The sequence below is a fragment of the Phacochoerus africanus genome, chromosome 10 (assembly GCF_016906955.1).
Source record: "Phacochoerus africanus isolate WHEZ1 chromosome 10, ROS_Pafr_v1, whole genome shotgun sequence".
Taxonomy (NCBI): domain Eukaryota; kingdom Metazoa; phylum Chordata; class Mammalia; order Artiodactyla; family Suidae; genus Phacochoerus; species Phacochoerus africanus.
This window is the reverse complement of record NC_062553.1, coordinates 82,624,949-82,640,700: the sequence shown is the minus strand read 5'-3', so window position 1 is coordinate 82,640,700 and position 15,752 is coordinate 82,624,949. Positions and strand designations below refer to the sequence as shown.

The 15,752-nt window shown below is 43.9% G+C and overlaps 1 protein-coding gene across 4 annotated transcripts in view; it reads right to left on the bottom strand.

Moving 5' to 3' along the window:
* The window catches only part of ZNF827 (zinc finger protein 827), a 187,000-nt gene that overhangs the window by 108,465 nt on the left and 62,783 nt on the right, over nt 1-15,752 (bottom strand). For all 4 annotated transcript variants that reach the window (XM_047798519.1, XM_047798520.1, XM_047798518.1 and 1 more), the window contains exon 5: nt 1,993-2,226. In XM_047798519.1, the coding sequence (XP_047654475.1) occupies nt 1,993-2,226 (234 nt within the window). The remainder of the gene's footprint in view (nt 1-1,992; nt 2,227-15,752) is intronic.

The following is a 15,752-nucleotide window of genomic DNA, read 5'->3' as shown; positions in this document are numbered from 1 at the left end:
CAAAGCCCTTACTGAATTCTGCTGCCCTGGACTACTTCTGACTAGGCCACAAGTATCTCGAAGGTGGGGACCGTGATGTGTATTTTGTTGACCTAAGTCAGAGCATGAAGACTGCTGGGAAATTCTTTCAGGGCAAAACAAGAGTTCTCTTAATCTTGTAAGAAGTTCTCATTGCCACAGCCTGAAGCAGGGCAGATGCTCTTTGGAAATATGACCAAGTCATCCATTCAACTATTGTTGAACCCACAGCACACGTACTCACTAACACTCAACGTAAACATTTAGAAGAGCCGTTGCTGACCACAAACATCATTCAGTGCGCACAGCTGTCTCGCCATATTCTATTTCATGATCTCATCGTGACCTAGCAAATCATTTTGTACTTCATTGCCTGAATCGCATCATCTAAAAGGATTAAGATAATACATTTTCCTTAGAGAACATCTTTCCTGAAATCTCATTGTTGCATATTATCTTCTGATGCCACCCCAGCTTTCTCTGCTCACGATACTGGCTACACAGAAAACTCTGAAATTGAAATATTATCCACTAGAATCTGACCATTAGGAGAATTGCTGTTGGAAGAGAGGGAAAGTCATACTGTGAAAGAGTATCTTAGGGAAGAGGAATCAGAGCGGTGTGTGTCTTCTCTGAATGGACTGGGAAACCAACAGACAGATTACTTTGTGTCACCAAGACCTTTTGACACAGGAAGGAGGGTCCAAATTATGAAAATGCGTTGGCTTGAACATCATCTTTTTAAACTTTCAGCTTTCAGCAATTAGCACAATCTTGCTAGACCTCCCATTTATATGGGAGAAAATACAGCACTATCACCACAAAGTTTAGAAAAATAGGGCTCCAATAAGGATGTAATGATTGTATTGTGCTTTATCTATAACAAATCATGTCCCCCTGAAGTCCCAATGTGTTTTAAATTGACATCCAAGGAAAGAATTCTGAACCCCACCAACTGACAAATACAGGAATTTCAACTGTCAAGATACAATGACTCTAAGTAAATAATTATTCATTTCTTACTTTCCAGCTTACTGGTCAACCAGAAACACACAGACTCGTTTGTGAAATAACACAGAAAAGCAGTCTCCCTAATACATGGCTCACTTTCACCTTCCAACCATAGCAAGTTACAAACTGAAAACAGTTTGTGATTCATATTAGCATTTTTGAATATAGTTTCTAAAAATTATCTTTAAGCAGCAGTGAATTAAGGATGGCGGATATGCCTTGGTAAGCATCATTATTGATACAACTTTTCTTTTGTTCTGGAAGTCACACCATGAAATTTAAAACACTATAAATTTTCACCTGTTCTGAAGGGGATGGAGCAGACAAGAGAAAGGGTAGGAAAAAAATTTCACATGATAACCCATTTTGCCAACATTTGATAGGCTGGAATGACATTTACATACTAATAAAAAATTATTCATTCGTCTCAGGAACTTAGATTAATTATTATAATTTTCCTTTATGAGATTTTCTATTTATAAAATCTCATTGCTACTCTATTGGTAATCATTTCAAGTGCCATCTTAATGGTTTATTAAGTTCAGAAAAATATGGTTAGTGGTTCTTAAAGAATAAAGTATAAAAACACCACAAAATGCAAGGTCCCCTATTAGGAAAGAATAGCTATTTTGATCAATTAACAGAAGTGCTTTGAATATCATTAGAACCCATTGAAAATTATGACCCACATCATCTTAGAGAGCGGTACTGTTTCCCAACAATGTGCAGTCCTCATCAGGAAACGAGGAGTGTATGTAATAAGACAGGTACACAGCTACCATCCGCAAACAAACTCATACACACAACACAGGAATTTAAGCCAAGCAATCCAATCATTCCTGAATTCACCGTCATAATGTGATGTTGCTGCCATTAGGCTAATTATAACCCTTGTCGGAAGCAGCCCAGTTGGCCTGCAAGTGATGGCGTCAGCATGTGAGTATTTTAGAATAAATCGAGTACCTGATAGTTTCATGAGAAGTTCAGATGCTGCTTTGACCGACATATCCCGCCTTAGTACGTTGCCCTTCGCTTCCTGGGGCTTAAGTGTGTCCTCAGAGATGCTTGGGGCTGGCACTTCAGACTCGGGGCTGAACACATAGCTGGACCGAGGCAACGTGGCACTTAGGGCCTCCTCTTCCTTAGGCTCCTCTTTCACTTTAAAATTAAGATTCATGGGCTCCTTCTGATTTGCAGCTGTCAAAAGAGGAAAGGGATTTCATACATACTCGTAAATGAAAGGCCACTCCCGCTCTTCTCTTCACTGCTCCCAACTTAATAACGAGGCATGGAAGATATGATGACATCGTGCTGACCCAGAGGGGACCACAACCTCATCACAATAGGCTGGGCCCTGGGCACAAGAGTACAAGACTCATTAGCATAGGACTCGGAAGGGCGTGGGCGTCTGAATCTTTGGAAACTATCATATTTTAAGAAGTGCTGCCTCCACAAAGTGGGCATCTTCTCTTTGGTTTCCCTCCATGTCTTCTTTCCTGTATAAGCTGCTGTCTCTCTGACCTATTAGCCCTCTCCCTTCTTAATCCTATTAGAAAATAATGCTTTCAGATAGTTACTCTGCCATCAAATATTGAATATAAACATGAGTCAGAGGCAATAGCCAAAACAAAAACCTCAGGGCGGGATGGTGAGGTGAGGACAGAGAATTTGCCAAAGAGAAAAGCTCAGAGTAGAGAGAGACCACTTTTGCCTTAATTATAAGCTGATTGCTACCATTCCACAAACAATGGGGCATGCTCTGGGCATTGCTTTCTTCATCCATGTCTGTAGCCCAAGTCATTGCCGAGTCCACAGCGGGCATTGTTTAAAGAAAAATATTTTATTTTGGAATACTTTTAGATTTGCCAAAAAGTTGCAAAGATGATTCCAAGAATCCCCATACATCCTTCTCCCAACATTCCCTAAAGCTGACATTTCTGTAACCACAGCGCATGTGTCGGAAGGAAGAAGTTCATGTTACTATGGGCTAAAATCCAGATTTTATTCAGACTTCACCAGTTTTCCCATGAAGGTCCTTTTAGCATTTTGATATTGGTTGGCTGGCATGGAGGGTGTGGTCAGGCAGTGCTAACAGGCCTGTTATGGGACGGACTCTGTGGCTTGGTGACACCATGCCAGGCCTTCACCCACTAAGCTACATATATTTTCTGGCCTTTCTTACGAAAGACCAAGAAGGAAGACAAGCAGCTTCTTCCACCACTTGTCATATTCACAGGCATCTTGCTCCCCTTTAAAGGCCATGTGGTAGGACTTTAGGTTGGTTACATTAGGTGAGTTGGTATCTGGAGAACGAAGATCTCATCCTAACATAGAAATGCTTATTAGAACGAGCTTTCAGCCCACTCCTGTTTAACAACAGCAACAAAAAGGATGAAAGTAAATCCTCAAAGCAAACACCTGCCCCCACCCAGTACACAGACACAAAGTCCTTTCTTTCTACCTCGGGTCCCTCTAAGAAGATTCATTCTGGAATCACAAGTTTACCCAGATCAGCGTAATGTGGCAACTGGACCCCAGAGGGATAAAGTGACGTTTGTAAGTTTTACTACCAAGAAGACAAAGAGCTAGGACTAGAACCCAGGCCTGTGGACTGCCCACCCTCTGTCCCTCACCTACCTCCACCAACACCTCTATCTCTGGTCTCTGTGTTATTCCAATGCTTGACTCTAACTTGACCTCCAAGTCTATACTGACATATCAGCTTCTCCATGAAGACCCTGACCACTCTGATCAAAACTGCAGCACCCACCCCCGCCAAAGTAACCCCAATCACTCTTACCCCACTCCAACTTTCCTTTTTTTCCAAAATATTTATCACTGGGTAACATCCTGTTACGGATTGAACTCTGTTTGCCTGACCTGCCCAAATACATACGTTGAAGCCCAACCTCACTCTGTGGCTGAAGTTGGAGAGAGGGAAGTAATTAAGGTTCAATGAGGCCAAAAGGGTGTGGCCCTAATCCAAAATGACCAGTGTCCTGACAATAAGAGAGACACAAGTGATGTGTACACACAAGACAAAGGCCACGTGAGGACAGTAACAGGGAGGCAGCCCTCCTCAAGCCAAGGAGAGAAGGGCCACAGGAGAAACCAAACCTTCCAGCACCCTGATCTTGTCGTCCGGCCTTCAGGACTGTGAGAAACATATTTCTGTTGCTGAGGCCACCAAGTCTGCGGTATTTCGCTATGGCAGCCCAAACAGCCTAATCCACACTATGTAAGTCTTAGTTATTATGTTAACAAGTCATGGCCTGTTCCTTCAACTCAAAGGTAGGCTTCATGAGAGCGGGGATCTTGGTTTTAATGCTGCTGTATCCTGAGTGCCCAGCACAGGGCCTGGCACATAGAAGGTGCTCAACATCTATTTCCTGAATGAATAAAACAGGTTGGCCACAGATCAGGAATATCTGTTGGGTGTCATTATTACCTGTGGGAAACAAAAAACAGGAATCTCAAAATACTCCACCAAAGGCAATCAGAAGTGCTTTCCCCGGACTGATCATCAGACTGGGGCTAAGATCTTCCAGATAAAGTTAAAAGCTTTTGCTTCCACACCACAGCGCTTCCTGGGGTGTTTCTCAGTAATGGCCTGGACTCTGGCATTACTAAAGGAGGGACCCAGAAAATCTTCAGGAAAGTGCTTAAAATCTAGCCCTTTGGGGACAGTGCCATTGGAATCAAACCCAAGGGGACAAAGACGGTCTCCAGCGCAATCCTCAGGCATGTACTTCTGACCTCCACAGAACGTAGCTCCTAAGAGGATCCGGTTTACTTAGTACCTTTTTCCTTTTTCAACCTCTCCTGGAGGGTGGGGGTAGGGATTGCTGGCCCCTCCTAAAGCTTCTCTCACTCGAATCCTTTCTTCCAGAATGTTTCATAAAACCCTTTCTAGGAGTTCCATGGTGGCACAGCAGGTTAAGGCTCTAATGCTGTCACTGTAGCAGCTCAGGTTGCTGCTGTGGTGTGGTTCGATTCCTGGCCCGGGGACTTCCACCTGCCTTGGGCATAGCAAAAATTTAAGGAAAAAAAAATCCTTTCCAAGAGCATTCTTAGCCACAACAGAGTAATTAAAGGAAGTGTTGCCTATTAAGTCTGCCATGTTGATTCTTTAGGATGGAACAATAAAAAATGAATGGTTATGTGTTTTTGTCTTTTGTTTTTTAGGGCCACACCTGCACATATACAAGTTCCCAGGCTAGGGAGTGAATCCGTGCCGTAGCTGCCGGCCTACACCACAGCCATGGCAATGCTAGATCCGAGCCACATCTGTGACCTATACCACAGCACCACTGGATCCTTAACCCACTGAGCGAGGCTAGGGATTGAACCTGTGTCCTCATGAATACTAGTCGGGTTCGTTACAACTGAGCCACAACGGGAACTCTGATAACGTATTTTTTAAAAATGCTTCAGGTCTGGAGTTCCCCGTCGTGGCTCAGTGGTTAACGAATCCGACTAGGAACCATAAGGTTGCGGGTTCAATCCCTGGCCTTGCTCAGTGGGTTAAGGATCCGGTGTTGCTGTGAGCTGTGGTGTAGGCCAGCGGTTACAGTTCCGATTTGACCCCTGGCCTGGGAACCTCCATATGCCAAAGGAGCGGCCCTAGAAAAGGCAAAAAGACCAAAAAAAAAAAAAAAGCTTTAGGTCTGTAACTTTTTTTAAAAATACTTTTTTCAGCTACATCCGTGGCATATAGAAGTTCCCAGGCCAGAGATCAGATCTGAGCTGTAGCTGTGACCTACGCCTCAGCGTAGGTCCTTAACCCACTGCAGCTAGCAAGGAATCAAACCCATGCTGCCACAGAGACAATGCCAGATCCTTAACCCACTATACCACAGTGGGAACTCCAGGCCAATATCTTTTATTTTTGAAACTTAAAAAAATTCTAAAGTGAGGCTAAGAAAAAGATAAGAAACTATGGAGACCCTAGAAGCAGGTCCAAACTACCTAGAGAGACCAACCACTAAGCCAATGTTCTCTGAAGATATAAGTCGCTTATAAGATAAAAGAATACATGCCTACATACGACTTATGGAGGAAAAAAGATATTTAGCATTGTTAGCAGAACCTAGATTTAATAGAACTGCAATAAGACACTTAAAAAAAAACAAGGCAAGCTGTATGCTGCTGTTTTATAAATTTGCAAGGTACTTCATACCTGGTTTTCATTCTGACAATGTCAAGAATGACATAAAACTAGCAGTGTGTGGGGAGGATGTAAATACAGCTAATGACATATCAAAAAAATATGTGGGAAACACTCATTTGTGAAAGTTTTAAGTTCCCAAGCATTTGGATCTAAGCAGATGATATAAAAATAGAAATATGAAGGCTACCCTGCTTTCTTTCAATTACTAGAAATATTTACACTGAGAATAATATATAAAGCCCTACATTTTAAAATTAATATGACTGAATAATTGCCATCATTTTTTATTATCTTACTTTAAAAAAAAAACCCACTATCTTTCTACAGGGAAAGGTAAAACTAAAGATGTTTTCTTTTCTCTTTGGGAAAATTGCTAAGAGAAAAGCAATAATTTATGACTCATTGCATAGTCTTTCCTACTACTAACAAAAGATCTGTGCACATATGGAACTTAATTCATAAAGGACTTTTGCAGCAACTCCCTTGACTTCTGTTTATGTATCTTAAAGCTTCCAAATACTCCACTTCCAACGCAGTGGGGAAGCTCCACTAACCAAGAGGCCCCTTCTCTCACTGTTCAAACATTTTATGACCTAAGCGACTCTGATGAAACAGTATGTATATCTGTAAGTTCATGAACTCAGTGGAGTTGGGCTGCCATTAAAAGGAAACAAATCAGTCTTTTGAGGATTTAGAAAGGATTCAAGATAAAGGCTAATAGGGGGAAGGAATGAGACAGCCACTGGAGTAAAATGACTCCAAATTTCTAATTCTAATAGGTCAGCATTAATGAGTTGTAACAGGAACCCATCTTTTTAGAGCATCTTGATATCATCAATACATATCAAGATTCTGTCTAAGCCCCCCTTCCACCCCTACCCCCGGGCCAATACTATATAACTTCCTTAAAGATCAGTATTTGTTTCAATAATGCATACAACTAGCTCTGGAATAGTTAGAAAGCAATTGACCCTTCCATCAACCACAGGAGACAGGCAGCGCTACTATTTTCATCTTAGAGGTGAAGGACCTAAGGTCCCAAGAGGTTAGCAGACTGACCCCTCCAAGTCACAGAGACACGACACTTCAGGGCTCTGGCTGAAGATGCACCCAAGCGCTCACCTTTCTCTCAAAGACAGTCCAAGTGCCTTTAAGAAGGCTACTAACCCAGGCCATCACACTGTGGACTTTGGACAGAAAAGCACGAACGAGGCATTGCTAATGAGAAATGAAGGAAGAATGGGGTGTACCCTGAAGGAAAGGGACATCGTCTGCTAGGGAAGAACTTTGTGAAGATCCGAGAGGGTAAAAGAGGAGGCAGGGACCGAAACATGACTGCTTCCCTCTGGTGAAGGAAGACAACACTCTCCTTGAGTTTAATAAGACAGAGCTCTCAGGAGTTCCCATTGTGGCACAGCGGAAATGAATCTGACTAGCATCTATGACAATGTGGGTTCGATCCGTGGCTTCATTCAGTGGGGTGGGAATCCAGCATTGCCATGAGCTGTGGTGTGGATTGCAGACACAGCTCAGATTTGTTTACTGCGGCTGTGGCATAGGCTGACACCTGTAGCTCCAATTCGACCCCTAGCCTGGGAACTTCCATATGCCACAGGTGCAGCCCTAAAAAACAACAACAAAAAAAGAGTTCTCTGTCAGTTCAGAGTCTGGCAATTTTGTGAATGCTGAACTGCTACATGAAAAGCTAAGCTAGGCCATTGAGAACTGTATTCACTATCTCCCCCTGAAGCAGAGCCAAAGGCTCTTTGGACCTGGAAAGAACCACAGATTGGTGGTTTTCAAATAGTGTTCCAAGGAACCCCAGAACAAGCTCCAGGGGTTCCAACAAATGTTAGTTTCAAATTTAAGCTTCTAAGATTTCCTTTTTTTTTTTCTTTCTTCTTTTTTTTTTTTTTTTTTTGTCTGTCTTTCTAGGGCTGCATCCACAGCATATGGAGGTTCCCAGGCTAGGGGTCGAATTGGAGCTACAGCCACCAACCCACGCCACAGCCACAGCCACAGCAGATCCGAGCCTTATCTTCGACCTACACCACAGCTCATGGCAATGCGGGATCCTTAACCCACTGATCAAGGCTAGGGATCGAATCCACGTCCCTATGGATGTTAGTTGGGTTCACTAACCGCTGAGTCATGACAGAAACTCCTAAGCTTCTAAGGCTATTAAAACTACTTTAAAATTTAATTTTAAAATGTGGACCCTCATCTCTGTTATATGTAAAATGTCAACTCACTGGAGACCTCTGATGTGTTAGTTAATTCAGTGTTGTCTATCATTTGTAATGCAGTTCCTCCTGCTCTTTAAGGAGTGGTAGTGTTCTAGCAATATGTCAATGACAGGGAAGTGGCTGACTACGCACTGATCTTCCCCCAAATTCAGCCTGTGCAGTTATGGTACGACGAGGGTCTACAGACATGCCTTAAGTCAGGTTTTCTCAGTCTCAGCACCACAGACATTCTGGGCTGGATAATGTGCTATGGGGGTCTGTCCCACAAACAGTAAGACCTTTAGCAGCATCCCTGGCCTCTACCGACCAGCTGCCAACAGCACTTCCCAGTTGTGAAAACAAAGCTTTCTCTCGACCTTGCCAACTATCCCCAGAGTACGCCTCTGGCTGAAGACCACAGCCTTAAATTAAATGCCAGGGGAGGAGTTCCCGTCGTGGCGCAGTGGTTAACGAATCCGACTAGGAACCATGAGGTTGCGGGTTCAGTCCCTGCCCTTGCTCAGTGGGTTAACGATCCGGCGTTGCCGTGAGCTGTGGTGTAGGTTGCAGACGCGGCTCGGATCCCTCGTTGCTGTGGCTCTGGGGTAGGCCGGTGGCTGCAGCTCCGATTCGACCCCTAGCCTGGGAACCTCCACATGCCGTGGGAGTGGCCCAAGAAATAGCAAAAAGACAAAAAATAAATAAATTAATTAAATAAATGCCAGGGGAGTTTCAGGTATATCTATCTGCTTTGATGACCCTCCTGACCGTGGCAGATGGAAGAAAGACAGAAATATACAAATATAGAGATATCTCTGGCTCTGTCATTGATAGAGTATTTAGTATGGGCTGAGGGTAGGCTATTTACTTGGATTAATGTATCTGAGCCTCTCAACAACCCTTTGAAACAGTACTACCATCATCCCCGTTTTGTAGATGAAGAATCTGAGACTAGAGAGATTAAATAGATTTCCAAATAATGGTTATCAATTAAGTAATAACCAACGAGGTAATACAGAATTATGGATAGCTTTAGTACATACGGAAAGTTTAGGATGCTTCCTGTCTGCCCTTTATCATGATAAGGAGTAAGGGCAGCTGCTAAATGCTGTCTACTTTGAAGCAAAAACTTTATTATTATACTCTTCGTTCAAGTAGCAGAATAAATTTAATTAAAGGGATTCCTTGATTACGAGGTGAACTGTTAAAAATATTATCTCATTTGCCACAAGGTCCCTTTGTATGTGGTATTTCTTGAAACTGCAATCAGCAAAATAAATTTAGAAATATACTAGATGCTTACACTGCAGTAAGACCTCATCCTAACACTAATTTCATGTTTTGGGCTTATCACTTAGCAACTTTTTTTTTCAACTGCTGGACTTTTAAGTAAGTAAATATAATAAATAAGAATCTTAAAAATAAAGCTATATTTAAAATACATAAAATACACATTCTTTGTGTTTTATAATATGGATCTGCACTCAAGATTTTGCTTGGAAAAAATGGGCTTAATGTTTAAAAACAAACAAAATGAAAAACATGACTGTTTACTGCTCCCTTACTTTACAATAAGAAAACCTAGCCTCAGAGAATGATATGACCTTTTTAAAATCACACAGCTCATTAATGATGGAACCAGAATCAGAGCTCGACTCTCCAGATTACATATCAGGTCTGTTATAACTACCCACGTTCCCTTGTAAGTAAGTATACATAAGCATGTACGATTTGTCTGGGGACTCGGGATTTTTTTGACAACTTGACACACGCTGGGTGAGAAGAAAATAAATTGCCTTCTGAGATCATAAGGAAAGCCAAGATTTAATTCAATAATAATTAATAACAGTGGAGCATATTCCATTCAAATAGAATGTTTAAAACATAAGCTAAATATTTTCAGATCTTGCTCTCTCGTGAGGTAAACCACTTAATTGGCCTTAAGTAGTTTCGTAATTAGTGTTTCATAAAGTTTTAGCCATCTTACATTTCTTACTGTATTTCACTGGATTTCTCATCCCCATCTGAGCTTCTCCTCAGTCACACGGATCTATGTCTCCAGACCAGGGCTTCGCAGGTTCCCTGTGACAGCCACTGTGATTATAGACAGAGCGACAAAGGGCAAACCAAAGCTGGTCCTGGAGCAGGGTCAAGAATACTAACAATACGCAATGCCACAGAACTTTACATAAATAAATAAGGCTTTTCTCCGTGAGCGAAACTACTAAAAGCCACACCTAATGAGCCAGCGCGGCTATCTGTGGTCATCCACTTAACAGACAGGATATCTCCCTTGTCAAAAGCAGGAAGGACAAGTCCTGGAAAAACCCATCAAGCCTCCAGCCGGGAGTAAATGTGAAAGAAAACTGCATTTTAAATTCACAGTATTAACACATCCAGAGAATGAACTGTAGGAATGGCAGTGAAGTGATTTGCATGTATGAACAGCTTGAGGTGACTTGAGACTAGAAAAAAAAAAAAAGAAAACCTAAAGACTGGATAATACATTTCCAACACTTTTCAGGGAAGTCGGTGACCATCTGCCCCAAATGACATCTCCTCGCGATTGCTACACTTGTCATTTTAAATTACTGTGCTGACATTCTGGGTCATACATCGGTATTTTAATGACTTTTGTCTTTATGGAATACCCAGGGAGTCTGAAGAACTGTAGGGGGTGGGAGATTGCAAAAGGGCCATCACTCCTCCTCTCCCCAAAAACCCACCCCTTTTGCCATGGGACTCTGGCTCTGCCCCTCAAGAGGTGGAGTAAATGCCCCACCCTCTGAATCTGGGCTGGAGATGTGTTTGGCTTTGGTCAATGGAAGATAGCGGAAGTGATGCTGGGCCGGTTCGGAGCCCAGCCTCCAGAGGCCTTGAGCCTTCTGCTCTCTCCTTTGGAACTCAGCCCAGCTACCGGGTAGGGGAGCGCAGACCAACCCACTGAAGGATGGGAGACCCTGGAGGACAGAGAGAAGCCATCCCAACTGGGGCTGTCCTAGATCAGCCAGCCTTAGGCGACCTGGCAAGGCCGTGCAGGTGGATGAGTCAGCCCAAGAGAGGCTGGGAGAAGCACCCTGGTCAGCTTTGCCCAAAGTGCCAATCCACAAACTCCTAAGCTAGGTAAAGGGCTATTGTGCTGCACTGCTAAATTGCGGACCAGTCTGTGACTTAACTCACTGTGTGGCAGTCTCCAGTTCCTAGACGTGGCCCTACAAGCTAAGGTCCTAGATGACATTGAGGTACTCACACACTTCAAAGCTCCCTTTTGAACAGCCTGCTTTCTTTTCATGGACCAGCTCTCTCTTCATCCTCTTTTTTTTTTTTTTTCATCTTTTTTGCCTTTTCTAGGGCCGCTCCCGTGGCATATAGAGGTTCCAGGCTAGGGGTTTAATCGGAGCTGTAGCCGCCAGCCTACACCACAGCCACAGCAACATCAGATCCGAGTCGCGTCTGCAACCTACACCACAGCTCACAACAACGCCGGATCCTTAACCCACTGAGAAAGGCCAGGGATCAAACCCGCAACCTCATGGTTCCTAGTTGGATTCATTAACCACTGAGCCATGACGGGAACTCCTCTTCATCCTCTTTAAAGCACTAGGGAGCTGGTTGTGAATTTGCAAATCTTTCAAAAGTAAAGTATCACAACCTCTCAAAACCTGACTTCCAGAATGGGACCATTGAAATATCTTCCTTATTACCCACCATGGAAGGCACTGGGGATGCACAAAAGATAAAGATGTTACAAAGGAACCATCATCTTCTCCTCCCCCCTCCCTTTAGCAATTTGAAAGGAAAAGGCCAGATTGGTAGAAAAGGCCAGACCAGTACACAAGCAATAACACAGGCACCAAACTGGATGTGAAGATTCTAAGTATCACTGGAATTCAGGACGGGGAGGGAGCAGGGGCAGTAAGGACACATATGAGGCCCAATGCCGCTAGAAGTGTCTACAGAGATACAGAACCAATGCAAGTCAGAGGTGCATTAAAATAGCTATTTTCGGAGTTCCTGTCGTGGCTTAGTGGTAATAAACCCAACTAGTATCCATGAGGATGAGGGTTCGATCCCTGGTCTCGCTCAGTGGGTTAAGGATCCAGCGTTGCTGTGAGCTGTGGTGTAGGTTGCAGACGAGGCTTGGATCCTGAGTTGCTGTGGCTGTGGTGTAGGCTGGGAGCTACAACTCCGACTGGACCCCCTAGCCTGGAACCTCCATATGCCCATATGCTGTGGGTATGACCTTAAAAAGACAAAAAAAAAAAAAGCAGCTATTTTCACTTAATAACATTATTAACCCTTCAAAAGAAGTTCTTTTTCCCCTTCCCCATTTTATCTAGCAGGAGGAGGATATATGGAACTCCATGGTTCCAATGACCGGACTTTGTTGCCTGAAGGAAGGCAGGTGAATGGCAACGCAGGGGTGGATCTGAGCTAGTGAAGGAAAGCTTAGCAAGTCTCCTGAGGGGGGAGATACTATTACTCAGTAGGAAGGAAGGAGGCAGGGGCACAAGCTGATGCCAGAGGTACTGGAAGAGGCCAGGTACCCTGGAAGCCTGGAGAGGGGCTCCTGGGGTACAGGAGGTCTCAGAGAGGGAGCTAGGGGGGCAAGTGGTCCACATGTGAGGTGACAGCAGGAAAGGCTGCCCTTGAAGGGATGGGTTGTGGGTGTATTTTGAAGACACAAAAAAGTCACCCAGATTAGTGATTGAATTAGCATGCATTAAAAATGATGCCATGGTTGGAAGCCAAGGAAAATAAACATTGAAGCAGACGGAGGTCAAAAGACAGTTCGCTCAACCGAGAAAAAAAAAAATTGGGTAACAGCTAATTAAGCGGTCAGGAGCCAAGCTTCGAAGTTAGGCAGAGCTGAATCTTGGCTCTTTTCAGCCCTTGTCGCCAAAACCCTTTAAGCCTCAGCTTCCTCATCTATAAAATAGGTGTAATATTAAAAGGGCTGTTGGGAGGGTTGCAAGAGAAATTACAACAAATTGTTGGCACGGTGCCTGGCTCATTGCAAACCCATCTGATTAGTAATAAGGCTCATGACAACAGGAGAAATAGCAACAACAGTGACAACAGGAGTAAGAAGGAAATAGACTTCTGAGGGAAGGAAAAATGACTTTGAGCAGAAACACCGACTTTTGATCAATTTTCCCAAGAGTCTATCAAGATAAAAAAACTGCTCTGAGGGGGGCTGTAGAAGGAAATAAACTCTGTCCAGCACATTAAAGAAAGAAACGTCTGGATTCCAGCCATGACCCTTACTTCAGTCTTGGTTTCCTCATCCACAGGCTTGTTGCAAGACAATGTATTTCCAAATACACTGGAACTGGTCTTACCGCTCGATTTGCACTAAGAATGCCTGAAAAGCCTAAAAGCATGAGTATGACTTCCAGTGGTGGCCAACACACAACATCCAGAAAATGGCTCCCTTGCTGGGGACCCTGGCTACCTCTACAACAAAGGGATAGAGAAGAGAGCCAACTTTTGGTTGTGCCACCTCCTTCCTTTGTGATTTGGGCTGTAGGCAGCCTGGGGGAAGGATGCTGGAGACTGGCTGCCTGGATGAGAATCCCAGATCTCCCACATAGTGGCTTTGTTGACAAGAACCGGTTTCTCAACCTCTCTGTCTCTCAGTCTTCATCTGTAAGGGGGGAATCCTAACGGTCTCTCCCACCAGGGTTGTTATGAAGTTCAAAGGGGTTAAAGGGCCCAGAGTAAGCGCTACATAAATGATCGTTATGGAAAAATCACAGACAGTGAATAAACGTCACCACGCCTCCAGCCCTGGAAGATGGAGCCCGTGAGTGTAACTCCAGGCCCCACTTTCTTGTAAGGCCACCTGCTCCCTTCTGTGACTCAGATCAGCTGTCGTCCCGTGGAGGAGCAAGTCACCGAAAAACAGCAAAGAGTCACACTCTCCCTCTCACGTGAATCAGCCACCAGGTTCGGGAAAATCCAGGATTTCCAAAGGGCATCTGGGCGGCCCACACATAAGAGGTCCTGCAAAGCGACTTCTGACACCAGGAATTTCTAGTCACATGGTCAGGTATGCCCATCACGAGAAAAGTCAGGCAAGGCTAAAAAGGGCCAAAACGAAGATGCAAAGGAAGGCTGTCAAAAGTCAACCCCTTGGGGAAGGCACCCTTAGGCGTGGGGAGTGGGAGACCCCCAGGCTACTTGCACTGAAGCTTTAGGGCGTGACTGACAGAAGGCTGGCATTTCCTTAGAAGAAGGCTCATTTGTTAAGATGTTTGACAGAAAGCTCATCAAAGCCACCAGGCAAAACAGATGCCTGCTTTACCGGGCATTTCTCATCCCACCTTCCTCAGCAGCACAAACAAAGCTATCACTGGACAGGGAGCTGCCCTTTCCAGACGAACCATACTGTAACTGCAGGTGCATAAAAGTGTGGGAAATAGATGGAGGTGACAGACAGAACAAAGGCCTATGGGAAGCTGCAAGATACAACCCAAACATTCACAAGCTCCCCTTGTTTTATTCAAGAAAACCTTTGCTATTTTACGGCTGAACTCCTAACACCTTCGGAACAATTCGGCTTGGACCCATTTGCAAGTAACTGCTTTCCAAAGTCCATCTCTCGTGGTTAAAATGTTTTGGGCCTCGATTTTCTGAAATTAATAGAATGTGGGAGACAGTATAAAAGAATTTTATAAAAAATTTCTGCCCATTTCCAAATTGAAAAATAGTTGAAAAAGGGTTGAATCCAATGACTTGGGTCTTTTATTTTTGAAAAAGCAGGGATGAAAAGATAAAAAGATATTTCCAGCCAACAACTGAGATGCCAAGTTTCTGTCAACCACTTGGTTCGAATCTGGAGAGTTAAAATTAAATGTTATGTCTTGCGAAGTGCAGCTTTTGGAAAAGAGGAATGCTGTGAGGCCACTGCAGGCAACTCTTAATCAGGCGTCTGATGATGGTCCTCTCGGTTCCTAGATGTTCTAGATGAGTCCCGAGACTTTCTAATTCTAACTGGAGAACATTAAGATGCTTCTTTTAATTCTTCTGTCATGAGGCCCCACAAGAGAAAACACAGGGCTCCATGACCATGACTCACCCAGGCCTCTGGTTCATGGCAACCTTGACCTACAGTGAATGTCTCAGACCCAGTGAACACTGCCAGGCCCTTTCCATGGTCTGGGATCGATAGTGAGGGAAGAGAGCTGTACTGAAAAAAAAACTCTAGCTTTCTTTTCTTCTTCTTTTTTTTTTTCTCTTCTAGGGCCGCACCCACGACATATGGAGGCTTCCAGGCTAGGGGTCTAATCGGAGCTGCAGCTGCCGGCCTACACCAGAGCCACAGC